Here is a 17,797-nt window from a genome sequence, read left to right as displayed (position 1 = left end):
GGTCCTTGTTCTGGCCAGACTGTTTTCTCGGCACCTCTGCCCGCCCTGCACCCACAGACTTTGGGGTCTTAGTGTCCTTTTTGGGCGCTGGGGCACACTGCCCCCCTGTCACAGCAGTGTGCCCAGTGTTCTTTGCTGATGTGTTTTTCACATCCTTCCCTGCCCCCCCAGCCCCGGTGATAACCGGCTTAGCCGCAGAGGGCAGGGTGGGAAACTCCACAGAACTCCCTATGTCCGGCGCTGTGAGTACCTCCACAGCCTCGCCCCCTGCACTGTTCCCCGCACAGATGGCAGCATCGCCGGACGTCCTCCTCCTCTCCCCACCTTGCCTCTGCCTCGAGCCCACTGCAGAGCCCGTGCCTTTAGGTTTGGTGGGGTTTAAACAGAAGGTGGCAGGCGCAACATCAGACATTGGTACATACTTATAACTCACCACCTCCTGTGCAGCTCCTCCGGTCTTCTTCTTCTTCCTCTTCCCTGTCTCCTCCACTGGTTTGTCCTCACCGAAGGAAAACCGCGTCAGGTCCACTGGAGACTCCAGCAGTCGGATCTCCCTCAGCAGTCCTCCTTCCTCCTCCTCCCCCGACACTCCAGCCTCTGCTGTGGGAGTCCTCTGCCCTGCAGGGAGACCACTTGAGCTCCGGCTCTGCCCCTCACTGGCTCCAGCAACTGAGACTCCAGTCACCTCTTCATCCTCCTCCTCCTCTTCACTAAGGACGCCGGCTGGCGGTTCTCCTGAGGTGTTTAACCCCTTCATTTCTGAGAACCGCCGCTGGTTCTTAAACCTCTCCAGGAAGGGACCTGCGCTTTTCTCAATCCCCTCCCGGAGGAGCACTAACCTGACCACCTCGTCTCTGAGGGCTTTAACCCTCTGGGAGGTCGCGGGTCTCTCCTTGTTGGACGCCCGGGTGTTCAGGACCCGGGCCTCCCTCAGCTCCTCTTTCAGCTGGGTTAGTGCTTTGCCGGCGTCCTCGTACTCTCGCAACGTGGCGACCACTCGGGAGGAGAAGGAACTTGTGGACTCGCTGGAGCTCATCTCCCCCCAGGATCTTGCTGGGCTCTTGTTCCTGGGGCCTGGGGTGCCCCGGTCTCCCTCTCTGGGCTGGTGGTGAACAGTCTCGGGGTTGGAGCAGGTGGATGTATTCTTCCTCACCCTTCCCGATCTCCTCACTCCCTCCTGGGCCGGTTGTTGAGGCTCCTTCTCCCCCGCCGGCATAGACCGGGGGATAGGAGGCTGGGAAGCCATGCCGGCCTCCCAGTAAGCCTGCCTCTCCCTGGGGAGAAGAGAGGCAGACGACAACCCTCCTCCTGGAAGTGCTTGAGCTCCACAGACAGCTGCTACTCTCAGCACCACTCCTCCTGTCCTGTATATATACACTGCACAGTACCACTCCTCCTGTCCTGTATATATACACTGCACAGTACCACTCTTCCTGTCCTGTATATATACACTGCACAGTACCACTCCTCCTGTCCTGTATATAAACACTGCACAGTACCACTCCTCCTGTATATATACACTGCACAGCACCACTCCTCCTGTCCTGTATATACACACTGCACAGTACCACTCTTCCTGTCCTGTATATATACACTGCACAGTACCACTCCTCCTGTCCTGTATATATACACTGCACAGTACCACTCCTCCTGTATCTATACACTGCACAGTACCATTCCTCCTGTCCTGTATATATACACTGCACAGTGCCTCTCCTCCTGTATATATACACTGCACAGTACCACTCCTCCTGTATATATACACTGCACAGTACCACTCCTCCTGTGTATATATACACTGCACAGTACCGCTCCTCCTGTCCTGTATATATACACTGCACAGTACCATTTCTCCTGGAGTGTATACTGGGTGTAACTATCAGTATATGCTCTTACTCTTTGTGTGTACAAGTGTATTAATAACAATATAGATAGAGAGATATATATATATATATATATATATATATATATATATATATATATATATCTCTATCTCTATCTCCACAGAATGACCACCTTGCTGGGCGTGACTCCTGGGATCCGCTCTTATTCTGTATATACAGTGAAGGAAATAAGTATTTGATCCCTTGGTGTTTTTGTAAGTTTGCCCACTGACACAGACATGAACAGTCTATAATTTTAAGGGTCGGTTATTTTTAACATTGAGAGATAGAATATCCAAAAAAAATCAGGAAAATCACATTGTATAAATTAGATAAATGTATTTGCATTTTGCAGTGAGAAATAAGTATTTGATCCCTCTGGCAAACACTTAATACTTGGTGGTAAAACCCTTGTTGGCAGCACAGCAGTCAGAGGTTTTTGTAGTTGATGATGAGGGTTGTGCACATGTCAGGAGGAGTTTTGGTCCACTCCTCTTTGCAGATCATCTGTAAATCATTCAGATTTTGAGGCTGTTTCTTGGCAACTCGGAGCTTCAACTCCCTCCACAAGTTTTCTATGGGATTAAGGTCTGGAGACTGGCTATGCCACTCCATGACCTTACTGTGCTTCTTTCTGAGCCGCTCCTTTGTTGCCTTGGCTGTATGTTTGGGTCATTGTCTTGCTGGAAGACTTAGCCACGACCCATCTTCAATGCTATTACTGAGGGAAGGAGGTTGTTGGCCAAAATCGCGCGATACATGACCCCATCCATCTTCCCTTCAGTAAGGTGCAGTCGTCATGTCCCCTTTGCAGAAAAGCACCCTCAAAGTATAATGTTCCCCCCACCATGCTTCATGGTTGGGACGATGTTCTTAGGGTTGTACTCATCCTTCTTCCTCCAAACACGGTGTGTTGAGTTAATGCGAAAGAGCTCAATTTTTGTCTCATCTGACCACAGCACCTTCTCCCAATAACTCACAGAATCATCCAGGTGTTCAGTTTGAAACTTCAGACGGGCCGGCACATGTGCCTTCTTCATCAGGGGGACCTTGCGGGCACTGCAGGATTTTAAACCTTTAAGGTGTAATGTGTTACCAATGGTTTTCTTGGTGACTGTGGTCCCAGCTGCCTGGAGATCATTAACAAGTTCCCCCCCCCCCCCCGTGTAGTTTTAGGCTGATCTCTCACCTTCCTCATGATCAAGGATACCCCACGAGGTGAGATTTTGCATGGTGCCCCAGATCGATGTCGATTGACAGTCATTTTGTATTTCATCCATTTTCTTACTATTGCACCGACAGGTGTCTCCTTCTCACCCAGCGTCTTACTTATGGTTTTGTAGCCCATTCCAGCTTTGTGCAGGTCTATGATCTTGTCCCTGACATCCTTAGAAAGCTCTTTGGTCTTGCCCATGTTATAGAGGTTAGATTCTGACTGATTAATTGAGTCTTTTATACAGGTGACTATGTAGGTGCGCTGTCTTTAATGCCGGTAACGAGTTGATTATGAGCCAGAACTCATAATAGTTTGTAGGGGATCAAATACTGCAAAAGAGGAGTGGACCAAAATTCCTCCTAACATGTGCGCAACCCTCATCATCACCTACAGAAAACCTCTGACTGCTGTGCTGCCAACAAGGGTTTTACCACTAAGTATTAAGTGGTGTTTGCCAGGGGGATTGAATACTTATTTCTCACTGCAAAATGCAAATAAATTTATCTAATTTATACAATGTGATCTTCTTAATTTTTTTTTGGGATATTCTATCTCTCAATATTAAAATTAACCGACCCGTAAAATTATAGACTGTTCATGTCTTTGTCAGTTGTCAAACTTACAAAAACAGCAAGGGATCAAATACTTATTTCCTTCACTCTATGGACTGTTTCTTCTCTCAGGCTCTCGGTATATACATTGCTGTGCATTTAGAATAAAGTTATGCTTCTTGCTCAGTGTCCATGTAAGTGTAGTTCTCTATAAATCCTCTAGTGGGCGGTATATGTGATGTGCACAGGTGTTGTAAATCTGTGGTATTTATAATCTGGCTTGTTCGTTAAATCCATTGCTTCCTGCCGCAGATATGGAGCTGTTCTGCAGAAAACGTGCGCACAGTGAGTCTCCTCCACCCGTGGAAGTGACAGTGAAGCGCTGCGCCTCCTGCCCCGAGGCCTGCAAACCCCTGGTGACCCCGCAGACATGCAGGAAGGAGCGGGCACTGCTGCCCCGACTGTTTCGCCACAAGAAGCCCAGGAAGCAAGATGCTTGTGCAAAGTGGAAATCCTACGATGACGTCACTTTCCGATCAGCCCTGGACCACATTGAAGGTAATGGGAGCGATGCGATCTTCATAGGGGCAATAGGTTCACTCCCCAGTGAAGTCATGAATGTGAGAGACAACACACGTGGTCACCATGACATGGTGTCACTCAGCTTTTCGACTCCTGACACAATGGGTGTATTGAATTTTACGCCCGGCTGTAAGTCATGTCTTCATCCAAGAGCGGACGCTGCCGAGGTGCCTGGTTCTTGGGGGGGGGGGGGGGGCCTCGGCACAGGACCCCATAACTTACTGACCTGTTTGGGGGATTCTGTGTCTCGGGTGGACTGAGGCGCTCCATCTCTAATCACCTGATTAGGAAGGAGGGGGTACTACCTGTAGTTATCAGCAAGATGGAGATCAGTAATATCATTTCTGGACGCCCTAATTTACAGAAGCCCCCTCCAGTCAGACTACTTGGCCCTGTGAGCTCGGTGACCCCATCCAGGGTTACAGGAGGAGCAGCCTTTGTTTCCCCGGAGTATATAACGGATTAGTAGGGATTATGGCGGATACACCTCAGCATTGTGACACTGAAGAGGTGAAGGATGCTGTAGCCGGATTATCCCCCTGTGTAAAGATGAGGGGGGCATAAATCAGCAAATACCAGAAGGAACCATGTAACAAACAGATTAGCTTGTGTAGAACAATGAGCGGACAATGCACAAACTGCAGAGCGTCCTCCAAGGAATTACACAAGGTCTCCCTTACCCTAATACCCCGGACAATCCACCTCTCTCTTCACTATCGCGCACTGATCGGTGATTCTGTAACTTCAGCGGACGTGACACGAGGAGCAACTTCACAATGTACAGATCTGCAGTGGTGCAACCACAGTCCTATGGGCCCTGAAGCAAAATCTAGACCTGTCCCTCATCCTCCTACTGCCAGCATGTTACTTAATTGCTTGGGCCCCAGGGGCATTGACAGAGCCTATAAAGACATTTGTCCTCACCCCACCAGTAAAAGAAACAAAACAGATATAATACAGAACACCAAGGAATAAGTGATGCTTCTAGCTGAGCACATAATACCGCCACACAATGAGCACATATTACACTGTAGTGTCTGAATATAACCACCATCCTGTTACTAAACAGTCCACTATGCCCAGCCCAATAATGGAACTATACGGGGTACAAATAATACCGCCACATATTACCAACACATACAGTAATGACCAGATAATACCACCATGGTCATTAACAAAAATCACTGTACTAACGCTAAAATTATCACCGTTGACATTATAGACACCTCTGTATATAGTGTACTGGAAATACAGGGATCACCAGTGACATTATACACAGGAGCTCTGTATATAGTGTATAGTGTACAGGTAATACAGTGATCACCAGTGACATTATACACAGGAGCTCTGTATATAGTGTATAGTGTACAGGTAATACAGGGATCACCAGTGACCTTATACACAGGAGCTCTGTATATAGTGTCAGTGTACAGGTAATACAGTGATCACAAGTGACATTATACACAGGAGCTCTGTATATAGTGTCAGTGTACAGGCAACAGTGATCACCAGTGACATTATACACAGGAGCTCTGTATATAGTATATAGTGTACAAGTAATACAGGGATCACCAGTGACATTATACAGAGGAGCTCTGTATATAGTGTCAGTGTACAGGTAACACAGTGATCACCAGTGACATTATACACAGGAGCTCTGTATATAGTGTATAGTGTACAGGTAATACAGTGATCACCAGTGACATTATACACAGGAGCTCTGTATATAGTGTACTGGAAATACAGTGATTACTGGGGACATTATACACAGGAGCTCTGTATACAGTGTACAGGTAATACAATGATCACCAGTGACATTATACACAGAAGCTCTGTATATAGTGTATAGTGTACAGGTAATACAGTGATCACCAGTGACATTATACACAGGAGCTCTGTATATAGTGTATAATGTACAGGTAATACAGAGATCACCAGTGACATTATACACAGGAGCTCTGTATACAGTGTACAGGTAATACAGTGATCACCAGTGACATTATACACAGGAGCTCTGTATATAGTATCAGTGTACAGGTAATACAGGGATCACCAGTGACATTATACACAGGAGCTCTGTATATAGTGTATAGTGTACAGGTAATACAGTGATCACCAGTGACATTATACACAGGAGCTCTGTATATAGTGTCAGTGTACAGGTAATACCGTGATCACCAGTGACATTATACACAGGAGCTCTGTATATAGTGTCAGTGTACAGGTAATACCGTGATCACCAGTGACATTATACACAGGAGCTCTGTATATAGTGTCAGTGTACAGGTAATACAGGGATCACCAGTGACATTATACACAGGAGCTCTGTATATAGTGTCAGTGTACAGGTAATACAGTGATCACCAGTGACATTATGCACAGGAGCTCTGTATATAGTGTACAGTCATGGCCAAAAGTTTTGAGAATGACACCAAAATTATATTTTCACATGATCTGCTGGCCTCTGGTTTTTATTAGTGTTTATATCGCATACAGAAATATAATTGCAATCATATTATGAGTACCAATAGGTTATATTGACAGTTAGAATGAGTTAATGCAGCAAGTCAATATTTGCAGTGTTGCCCCTTCTTCTTCAAGACCTCTGTAATTCTCCGTGGCATGCTCTCAATCAACTTTTGGACCAAATCCTGACTGATAGCAGTCCATTCTTGCATAATCAATGCTTGCATTTTGCCAGAATTTGTTGGTTTTTGTTTGTTCACCCGTCTTTTGATGATTGACCACAAGTTCTCAATGGGATTAAGATCTGGGGAGTTTCCAGGCCATGGACCCAAAATCTCTATGTTTTGTTCCATGAGCCATTTAGTTATCACCTTTGCTTTATGGCAAGGTGCTCCATCATGCTGGAAAAGGCATTGTTGGGCGCCAAACTGCTCTTGGACGGTTGGGAGAAGTTGCTCTTGGAGGACATTCTGGTACCATTCTTTATTCATGGCTGTGTTTTTAGGCAAGACTGTGAGTGAGCCGATTCCCTTGGCTGAGAAGCAACCCCACACATGAATGGTTTCAGGATGCTTTACAGTTGGCATGAGACAAGACTGGTGGTAGCGCTCACCTCTTCTCTGAATAAGCTGTTTTCCACATGTCCCAAACAATCGAAAAGGGGATTCATCAGAGAAAATGACTTTGCCCCAGTCCTCAGCAGTCCACTCCCTGTACCTTTTGCAGAATATTAGTCGGTCCCTGATGTTTTTTCTGGAGAGAAGTGGCTTCTTTGCTGCCCTCCTTGAAACCAGCCCTTGCTCAAAGAGTCTCGGCCTCACAGTGCGTGCAGAAGCACTCACACCAGCCTGCTGCCATTCCGGAGCAAGCTCGGCACTGCTGGTAGTCCGATCCCATAGCTGAAACAGTTTTAAGATACGGTCCTGGCGCTTGCTGGTCTTTCTTGGGCGCCCTGGAGCTTTTTTGACAACAATGGAAGCTCTCTCCTTGAAGTTCTTGATGATGCGATAGATTGTTGAGTGAGGTGCAATCTTTGTAGCAGCGATACTCTTCCCCGTTAGGCCATTTTTGTGCAGTGCAATGATGGCTGCACGTGTTTCTTTAGAGATAACCATGGTTAACTGAAGAGAAACAATGATACCAAGAACCAGCCTCCTTTCAAAGTGTCCAGTGATGTCATTCTTACTTAATCATGACTGATCGCCAGCCCTGTCCTCATCAACACCCACACCTGTGTTAATGGATCAATCACTAAAATGATGTTAGCTGCTCCTTTTAAGGCAGGACTGCAATGATGTTGAAATGTGTTTTGGGGGTTAAAGTTCATTTTCTGGGCAAATATTGACTTTGCAAGTACAGTAATTGCTGTTAAGCTGATCACTCTTTGACATTCAGGAGTATATGCAAATTGCTATTACAAAAATTGAAGCAGTAAACTTTGGAAAAATTACTATTTGTCTCATTCTCAATACTTTTGGCCATGACTGTATAGTGTACAGGTAATACAGTGATCACCAGTGACATTATACACAGGAGCTTTGTATATAGTGTATAGTGTACAGGTAATACAGGGATCACCAGTGACATTATACACAGGAGCTCTGTATATAGTGTCAGTGTACAGATAATACAGTGATCACCAGTGACATTATGCACAGGAGCTCTGTATATAGTGTATAGTGTACAGGTAATACAGTGATCACCAGTGAAATTATACACAGGAGCTCTGTATATAGTGTACAGGTAATACAGGGATCACCAGTGACATTATACACAGGAGCTCTGTATATAGTGTATAATGTACTGGAAATACAGTGATTACTGGGGACATTATACACAGGAGCTCTGTATACAGTGTACAGGTAATACAGTGATCACCAGTGACATTATACACAGGAGCTCTGTATATAGTGTCAGTGTACAGGTAATACAGGGATCACCAGTAACATTATACACAGGAGCTCTGTATATAGTGTACAGGTAATACAGGGATCACCAGTGACATTATACACAGGAGCTCTGTATATAGTGTACTGGAAATACAGTGATTACTGGGGACATTATACACAGGAGCTCTGTATATAGTGTCAGTGTTCAGGTAATACAGGGATCACCGGAGACATTATACACAGGAGCTCTGTATATAGTGTACTGGAAATACAGTGATCACCAGTGACATTATACACAGAAGCTCTGTATATAGTGTACAGGTAATAGTGCTCACCAGTGATATTATACACAGGAGCTCTGTATATAGTGTCAGTGTACAGGTAATACAGTGATCACCAGTGACATTATACACAGGAGCTCTGTATATAGTGTATAGTGTACAGGTAATAGTGATCACCAGTGACATTATACACAGGAGCTCTGTATATAGTGTCAGTGTACAGGTAATACAGTGATCACCAGTGACATTATACACAGGAGCTCTGTATATAGTGTACAGTGTACAGGTAATACAGTGATCACCAGTGACATTATACACAGGAGCTCTGTATATAGTGTATAGTGTACAGGTAATACAGGGATCACCAGTGACATTATACACAGGAGCTCTGTATATAGTGTCAGTGTACAGGTAATACAGTGATCACCAGTGACATTATACACAGGAGCTCTGTATATAGTGTACAGGTAAAACAGTGATCACCAGTGACATTATACACAGGAGCTCTGTATATAGTGTATAGTGTACAGGTAATACAGGGATCACCAGTGACATTATACACAGGAGCTCTGTATATAGTGTCAGTGTACAGGTAATACAGTGATCACCAGTGACATTATGCACAGGAGCTCTGTATATAGTGTATAGTGTACAGGTAATACAGTGATCACCAGTGACATTATACACAGGAGCTCTGTATATAGTGTACAAGTAATACAGGGATCACTGGAGACATTATACACAGGAGCTCTGTATATAGTGTATAGTGTACAGGTAATACAGGGATCACCAGTGACATTATACACAGGAGCTCTGTATATAGTGTATAGTGTACAGGTAATAGTGATCACCAGTGATATTATACACAGGAGCTCTGTATATAGTGTATAGTGTACAGGTAATACAGTGATCACCAGTGACATTATACACAGGAGCTCTGTATATAGTGTATAGTGTACAGGTAATAGTGATCACCAGTGATATTATACACAGGAGCTCTGTATATAGTGTACAGGTAATACAGTGATCACCAGTGACATTATACACAGGAGCTCTGTATATAGTGTACAGGTAATACAGGGATCACCAGTGACATTATACACAGGAGCTCTGTATATAGTGTACAGGTAATACAGTGATCACCAGTGACATTATACACAGGAGCTCTGTATATAGTGTATAGTGTACAGGTAATACAGGGATCACCAGTGACATTATACACAGGAGCTCTGTATACAGTGTATAGTGTACAGGTAATACAGTGATCACCAGTGACATTATACACAGGAGCTCTGTATATAGTGTATAGTGTACAGGTAATACAGTGATCACCAGTGACATTATACACAGGAGCTCTGTATATAGTGTCAGTGTACACGTAATACAGTGATCACCAGTGATATTATACACAGGAGCTCTGTATATAGTGTACAGGTAATACAGTGATCACCAGTGACATTATACATAGGAGCTCTGTATATATTGTATAGTGTACAGGTAATACAGGGATCACCGGAGACATTATACACAGGAGCTTTGTATATAGTGTATAATGTACAGGTAATACAGGGATCACCAGTGACATTATACACAGGAGCTCTGTATATAGTGTCAGCGTACAGGTAATACAGTGATCACCAGTGATATTATAAACAGGAGCTCTGTATATATTGTATAGTGTACAGGTAATACAGGGATCACCAGTGACATTATACACAGGAGCTCTGTATACAGTGTATAGTGTACAGGTAATACAGTGATCACCAGTGACATTATACACAGGAGCTCTGTATATAGTGTATAGTGTACAGGTAATACAGTGATCACCAGTGACATTATACACAGGAGCTCTGTATATAGTGTATAGTGTACAGGTAATACAGTGATCACCAGTGACATTATACACAGGAGCTCTGTATATAGTGTCAGTGTACAGGGAACACAGTGATCACCAGTGACATTATACATAGGAGCTCTGTATATAGTGTCAGCGTACACGTAATACAGTGATCACCAGTGATATTATACACAGGAGCTCTGTATATAGTGTACAGGTAATACAGTGATCACCAGTGACATTATACATAGGAGCTCTGTATATATTGTATAGTGTACAGGTAATACAGGGATCACCGGAGACATTATACACAGGAGCTTTGTATATAGTGTATAATGTACAGGTAATACAGGGATCACCGGAGACATTATACACAGGAGCTCTGTATATAGTGTACAGGAAACATTGTGATCACTGGAGACATTATACACAGGAGCTCTGTATATAGTGTACTGGTAATAGAGGGATCACTGGAGACATTATACACAGGAGCTCTGTATATAGTGTACTGGTAATACAGGGATCACCAGTGACATTATACACAGGAGCTCTGTATATAGTGTCAGTGTACAGGTAATACAGGGATCACCAGTGACATTATACACAGAAGCTCTGTATACAGTGTATAGTGTACTGGTAATACAGGGATCACTGGAGACATTATACACAGGAGCGCTGTATATAGTGTACTGGTAATAGAGGGATCACCGGAGACATTATACACAGGAGCTTTGTATATAGTGTACTGGTAATAGAGGGATCACCGGAGACATTATACACATGAGCTCTGTATATAGTGTACTGGTAATACAGGGATCACCGGAGACATTATACACAGGAGCTCTGTAGAGGAAACCATGATCACTGGATACCAGGTCACACTCCATTCACATCCAGAGCTGCGCTCACAATTCTGTAGTTTTTCATTTCAGTACCATGCAATAGTAGCTAATCTTACTGATCTTTCTGGGACTACAGGGAGATGCCAACAGACACTATCCCGAGGTCTTGTGCAGGGGTGTAGTGCATTAGGCTATCAGGCCATTAGTGTTATATAACAGAGCTATAGAGGAAGTACATTTTCGGTCTGAATCATTATGTATGGGGATAATGTCTTCTAGTAACTATGGGCCTGATTCATTATTGCATTTGTACCTTTTTTGTCTAGTTTTTTCGTGTTTTTTAACCTGTTTTTTGATTTGTGCTAAATTCTTATAATTTGCGCATTTTTAAGTCTTATGTGGTGTTCTGCATTGTTTTGTTTTTGCTAATGTAGATGTTTTTTTTTGCTTTCAAGATGCTTGCAGTGAATCATTAATTGTAATCTATTTAAAAAGGTCCCTATTTTTAAGCAAATGTACCTTGGTCCTCCACGTAGGGGAGATTTTTTTACATATGTCTGAAATTTTTGCCAAAAAGTTTTAGCAAAACTTTTGCTCTCAAAAGGCGTAGACATAGGTAAAAGGTATAAATGAAGATGATTATTATTTCTGAGCCAATTTAGAGAATTTTGAGCACAAAACATTACTATACCACAAGACTTAGATTTAGAGGTGTCCTGTTCTCCCCAACAATCCTCTTCTTCAGTCATGGATGGAAAAGTCCTGACGTACCAAACGTTGGTTTCTTGAGTTTAGCATGGGTACTCCTCGGCTGGTTGTGATGTCCTCTCATTTTGTAGGTGTCTAAAAAAAAAAAAAAAAAGGCCAGCGCCAACTAGAAAGAATGATGTTTGTAAATCTCTTTCAGAAAGTGAACTCGGGGGATCTAAGGTCTTCAACAATCCAATCTACCAACCTCCTTTCTGTACGACTTCTCCGTGTGTTTCTTCTATGGGGCTCGAATACAAAGAGGACACAAAGACTCATGTTCAAAAGGTTCCTCTGGTCACCACCTTGGAAAACCCACCTCCTAAGAGAAAAATACTGGAGGAACCGAGCACCAACAGAGGCCCTCCAGAACCCAGGTACATCCCACCATAAACTCAGATGTAGAAGATACGCAACACTAATTCTTGTCATTGGGCCCGATTCATTATTGATTTTGCGACTCCATACTGTAACGGTGACTACCAAGCCTTTACGCTGTAGGTGAGGACTGTGCTGCTCATGACTGAAGAATCGTATGGGGGGTGAAACGCTCTACTTGCAGGGTTAGCGGAGACGAGTGCCGTATAGTGGAGTCCATTTCTCTGAGTGGTTCATTAAATTCTTTAAACTGCACCGACCAGACATCGGAGCCGCTGAGGACTCGTAAACCTCGATGGTCGCAGCTGATCAGACCCTATAAGCCGGCACTTTTCAAATCTCCATGATGTGTGATGAAATGATGTAGCTTTAAGCCTCCTCTGAGAGCGCTGAATGTGATCGATTCATTGACCCGGACCTCTGTGCTTATAACGATGTCTTTCTACTTAGCCTGATTGGAAGACTGATGAAGGAGTCTCGTCGGTGGAAGCGGAAGGAGTCCAAGTTTGTGCACACGCGTTAGTACAGCTTACATTTTAGCGGTTCGCTCCTCTTGGTTGTGTTGATGTTTATGATCGCTCATATTCTATATTTTTGTTTCTTGTTCAGAGCCGCTTTATCAAGACTATTGCGTCTATTACACTAAGGGAGCTCCAGCATTGTCCCCGGCTGTCTTCTCAGTAGGCGCATCCCTTTCTTTCCCTGGTGTCGTCTCTTCATTACTTGGGAGTAATGTGAACGATGAAGGACCCCAGCATTACACCGCGTTCTTGTGGCAAGAACTGCCAGAAGTTAAAGGGAAGGGCATTGCTCAGAAAATGAGCCCCCAGAAGAGGCAACTTCAGGAGGTGAGCACTGGCTGAATGGGTCACAAAAGGGTTTCATAGAATTGGTATCAACCGCTATCACTTTGGACGAGGGTTTGATTTCCAGTATAGATTAACACACTGGCCACATGGCAGGTTGATATAGGAGGCCAAAAAAACCCTCCATGGCTTTCACTCTACAACTTGGTGCCACTGATATTCAGAAGACTAAGTACAGCGCAGTCCAGGTCCAATGCGAGTAAGGTGCCTCCATTTGTTACTATAACTATTTCTAATTGCTTGGACTGTAACGTTCTGGATCTTGGTCCACAGGCTATTTTTGAGGTGGTCACGTCGGAGGCCTCCTACCAACGCAGTCTGTCTGTAGCCATTGGTCATTTCCAGAAATCGCGGAAACTGTTGGAGTGTTTGGGCACCTCAGACAGGCACACGCTGTTCTCCAATCTTCCCAGTGTTCGAGAAGTCAGTGAAAGGTCTGTGACGCTGTATAAATCATGTCGGTGGCGCTCATAACCATTATCTTGGTAGTTTTACATGTTTTGAGATTGACTTCTGTAGTCTCCAATGTCTGTAGATTTCTTCTGGATCTGGAAGAAGGTTTGGAGAAGGACATACACCTATATGATATTGGTGATCGAGTTCTGAGGCATTGTAATGAATTCCAGAGAGTTTACATTCCCTATGTCACCAACCAGATGTACCAAGAAAAACTGATGCAGCAGTTGATGTAAGTTCAGGACGTGGACAAGTGTTTTCCCCTTGATCGCGTCAGAATAAGCTTGGAGTAACATGAAACTCCTGGACTACAGTGCAATATCTGCATTTGGCTCTCCATGAGCCGTTGAAAATACTGTCATCTGGTATGACACGGACCCTTGGGTGTCCTCGGGCATCTGATAATATTGCAATGGCAGCATGGAGGTCATCAGAAATGGCTTCAATGATTAGACTCGTCCTAGTCTTCCCGTAGCTCGGCTTCTTAGTCTTAAGGGGAACTCGTTACTAAACTCAAACGCAAGGCTACAGTTGCACAGCGACTTGCTGCAAAACGTGTAATATCACCAAAAATCGCAATATACTGCCGCTACATTGAAGCAAATGAGTGTGAATGCGGTTGTATTTCGGCCTGCAAGTTACTGTGACAGCCGCGTGCAAGTTATAGTGACTGCTACGGGCACGTCTCAATAATCTCAAATACGGTGGGCGACTGGAACATGACCATATTCACATGACCTTCTGCTGTAATGTCGGTGGCGCACAGCGGTCTATGGCCACACGATATGTCGTAATCATTTTCAGGTCCGGCCTGAGACTCGAATAGAAGACTGAGTCGTCCAGTTACAAGTTCTTAAGAAGTATAATTCAGCTATTTCTTGCTTAGGTTTCTTCATTTGGTAATGAATATTTCAGCCATTTTTGCACCCAAGAGTCAGGCAGCTATAGTCCTAATCTGCAGGTTCACCTCGCCGAGCGAGGGCCCGATTGCATCCTGGACTGGTGATCAGCAAGATGTCTTCAGATGTGCACAGGCTCATAATCCAGCTTTCTAAAGCTTCACATTTGTGATAGGAGGTGGAGATATTCATAAAGTAATCACTGATCTCTTTTCTTGTCTACTAGTCAAGAAAATGGAAGATTCCTGCAGGTGCTCCAGCAACTGGAGGAGCAGCCGCTATGCAAGAGACAACTCCTGAAATCATTCCTGGTTCTACCATTCCAACGGATAACGCGCCTGAAAATCCTGCTGGAGGTAAAAGGGCCTCTGGGAATCCAGGGGTTAAAGTGCACACCTGGGTTTTCAACAAATTGGGTTTTTTCTTTCAGAATATCCTAAAGTTGTCCGAGAGTAACGTTGTGTTGTCGTCTGTTCGTGAGGCAGCTTCTGCAGTCGGAGAGGTGAGCACTGGAGTAACTGGCCAGGACGGGAAGGTCCAATATTGTGTAGGTTCACAGCTGACCACTGTCTACCAGGACTGAACCCGCTGTAACAGTCTACAGATCCGGCTGTGTCTTCTGTCCACAGATTGTGTCTCGGTGTAACGAGGGGGTGAAGTGTATGTTACAGACAGAGGAGCTGGTCTTACTGGAGAAGAGGATGGATTTCCTCCACACCAAGGTGAGGGGTTCTAGCCTTCTTATCCTCACGTAAATATCATTTAGAAGAAATCATGCCTTCATGGGATACGGCAAGAAAATGGATCTTCTCTTATTGTCCGGTAGTCATTCCTCTTGGTGTGTATGGCGAATGGACCCCAGTTCACGCCATTCCGACCCACATAGCCACACTGCTTCATTCTGGCCGTAATCTCCACTGCCGCGTCCATGGCGGCTGCTCCCTTGTCTCGGACGGTCTTGTAATTTCTGGACCTCTTCTTTTGCAGTCTCTTCCGCTCATCTCCAGAGGCCGTGTTCTTGTTCACCAAGGAGAACTGGTGAGAATATTTTTCCAAGAGATGGGCATTGGTCACCGTCCGCGTCTTACCAGCAAACCTGTCTATCTCCATCTTTTCAGCGATTTGCTGCTTCTATCCAGCAAAACAGAGTAAGTATTGTATATGGGGACTCGAGGAATTCATCTTTCCAGCATAGTATGGTAGAGGGTGAAGACGCTGGATAATGTGATGCCCTTCTTGTTAGTGTCATGTATTACGAGCAGAATCGGAGCTTTATATAATGAAAATCCGAGCGCTCGAGCCTTAGAGTATGTGGTCAGACAATATTCCTGGTTACCTATAGATGGTACCTGTTTTTTTTTTTCTCTTCTCCTCCCATCCAGTGCTGGTCGCTTCCAAGTGACTGACTATGCAAGACGAGGGCAAGTGAAAGCAGACTATGTCAAGGCCAAGGCCCTCGGCCTCCCCACGATGGTCTTCTTACTGCGTCTGACACAAAACCACAGTGGCCTGAGCTGTGAGATCGTCCTTCAGGCTGCCAGCGAGTAAGTTAAGGCCACCTCCAACTACGCGAGCCCATTATACCCCAAACTAAGAAGGGTGAAGAGTCTGCAGTCCAATCCAAGACCATGAACGGAGTGAGCAAGTGCCTCCTCTCCTAAGAGAACATCAAGATCATCAGTGACTCATGTGAGATAACTTAGACTGTGAGGACGGGTAAAGTTGCCAGGTGTCAGTCCACGCTACTGATCTACAGGGCAATACTATATATTATAATCAATCATAGGAACTAACAAGGTTTTGTGCTGCCCCGTATTTTTTCCTCCTTACATGCTCTGTGTTCTTCCCACTAGATTGCAGAAGCAGCATTGGATCTCCAAGATAACACAACAGATGTCGCAGGAATCGAGCTGCTAATTGCCAGGGAAGACCACAAGATGAATCTCCAATACGCAGGTTCATCGGTTTATCTCACTCCTTTCAGAGTCCTTCCATTTCAAGATGGCGCACGCTGACCTCTCCACCGCAATGTATTCCCTGGGATATGGCGCACGCTGCCATCTCCTCCTCCACAATGTATTCCCTGGGATATGGCGCACGCTACCATCTCCTCCTCCACAATGTATTCCCTGGGATATGGCGCACGCTACCATCTCCTCCTCCACAATGTATTCCCTGGGATATGGCGCACGCTGCCATCTCCTCCTCCGCACTGTATTCCCTGGGATATGGCGCACGCTGCCATCTCCTCCTCCACAATGTATTCCCTGGGATATGGCGCACGCTGCCATCTCCTCCTCCACAATGTATTCCCTGGGATATGGCGCACGCTGCCATCTCCTCCTCCACAATGTATTCCCTGGGATATGGCGCACGCTGACCTCTCCACCGCAATGTATTCCCTGGGATATGGCGCACGCTGCCATCTCCTCCTCCACAATGTATTCCCTGGGATATGGCGCACGCTACCATCTCCTCCTCCACAATGTATTCCCTGGGATATGGCGCACGCTACCATCTCCTCCTCCACAATGTATTCCCTGGGATATGGCGCACGCTGCCATCTCCTCCTCCGCACTGTATTCCCTGGGATATGGCGCACGCTGCCATCTCCTCCTCCACAATGTATTCCCTGGGATATGGCGCACGCTGCCATCTCCTCCTCCACAATGTATTCCCTGGGATATGGCGCACGCTGCCATCTCCTCCTCCACAATGTATTCCCTGGGATATGGCGCACGCTGCCATCTCCTCCACAATGTATTCCCTGGGATATGGCGCACGCTGACGCTGGCTCCTCCACAATGTATTCCCTGGGATATGGCGCACGCTGACGCTGGCTCCTCCACAATGTATTCCCTGGGATATGGCGCACGCTGACGCTGGCTCCTCCACAATGTATTC

At 45.2% G+C, this 17,797-nt stretch overlaps 1 protein-coding gene across 1 annotated transcript; it reads left to right on the top strand.

Moving 5' to 3' along the window:
• Nucleotides 1-3,950: 3,950 nt before the first annotated feature.
• On the top strand, nucleotides 3,951-16,821 carry LOC141171711 (rho guanine nucleotide exchange factor 19-like). Its single transcript, XM_073655361.1, has 12 exons — nucleotides 3,951-4,208; nucleotides 12,455-12,671; nucleotides 13,123-13,190; nucleotides 13,282-13,520; nucleotides 13,812-13,972; nucleotides 14,074-14,226; nucleotides 15,120-15,249; nucleotides 15,324-15,395; nucleotides 15,523-15,615; nucleotides 15,881-16,041; nucleotides 16,276-16,437; nucleotides 16,747-16,821. Exons 1-12 carry the CDS (start codon nucleotides 3,965-3,967, stop codon nucleotides 16,808-16,810), a joined length of 1,764 nt encoding a protein of 587 aa, XP_073511462.1. The 5' UTR covers nucleotides 3,951-3,964; the 3' UTR covers nucleotides 16,811-16,821.
• The last annotated feature ends 976 nt before the right edge of the window (nucleotides 16,822-17,797 follow it).

This window comes from Phyllobates terribilis, unplaced genomic scaffold (assembly GCF_046119375.1).
Source record: "Phyllobates terribilis strain yellow unplaced genomic scaffold, ASM4611937v1 Scaffold_12__6_contigs__length_324123572, whole genome shotgun sequence".
Taxonomy (NCBI): Eukaryota; Metazoa; Chordata; class Amphibia; order Anura; family Dendrobatidae; genus Phyllobates; species Phyllobates terribilis.
The sequence above is the reverse complement of the archived record's forward strand: the minus strand, read 5'-3'. Positions and strand labels throughout refer to the sequence as shown.

What these genes read in the sequence shown, in the direction of transcription:
- LOC141171711 (XM_073655361.1), top strand. Translation starts at nt 3,965, where the DNA reads ATGGAGCTGTTCTGCAGAAAACGTGCGCACAGTGAGTCTCCTCCACCC. An exon ending in GTTCGAGAAGTCAGTGAAAG is followed by an intron (nt 13,973 to 14,073) that starts GTCTGTGACGCT and finishes CAATGTCTGTAG; the next exon opens with ATTTCTTCTGGATCTGGAAG. An exon ending in GTCCTTCAGGCTGCCAGCGA is followed by an intron (nt 16,438 to 16,746) that starts GTAAGTTAAGGC and finishes TCTTCCCACTAG; the next exon opens with ATTGCAGAAGCAGCATTGGA.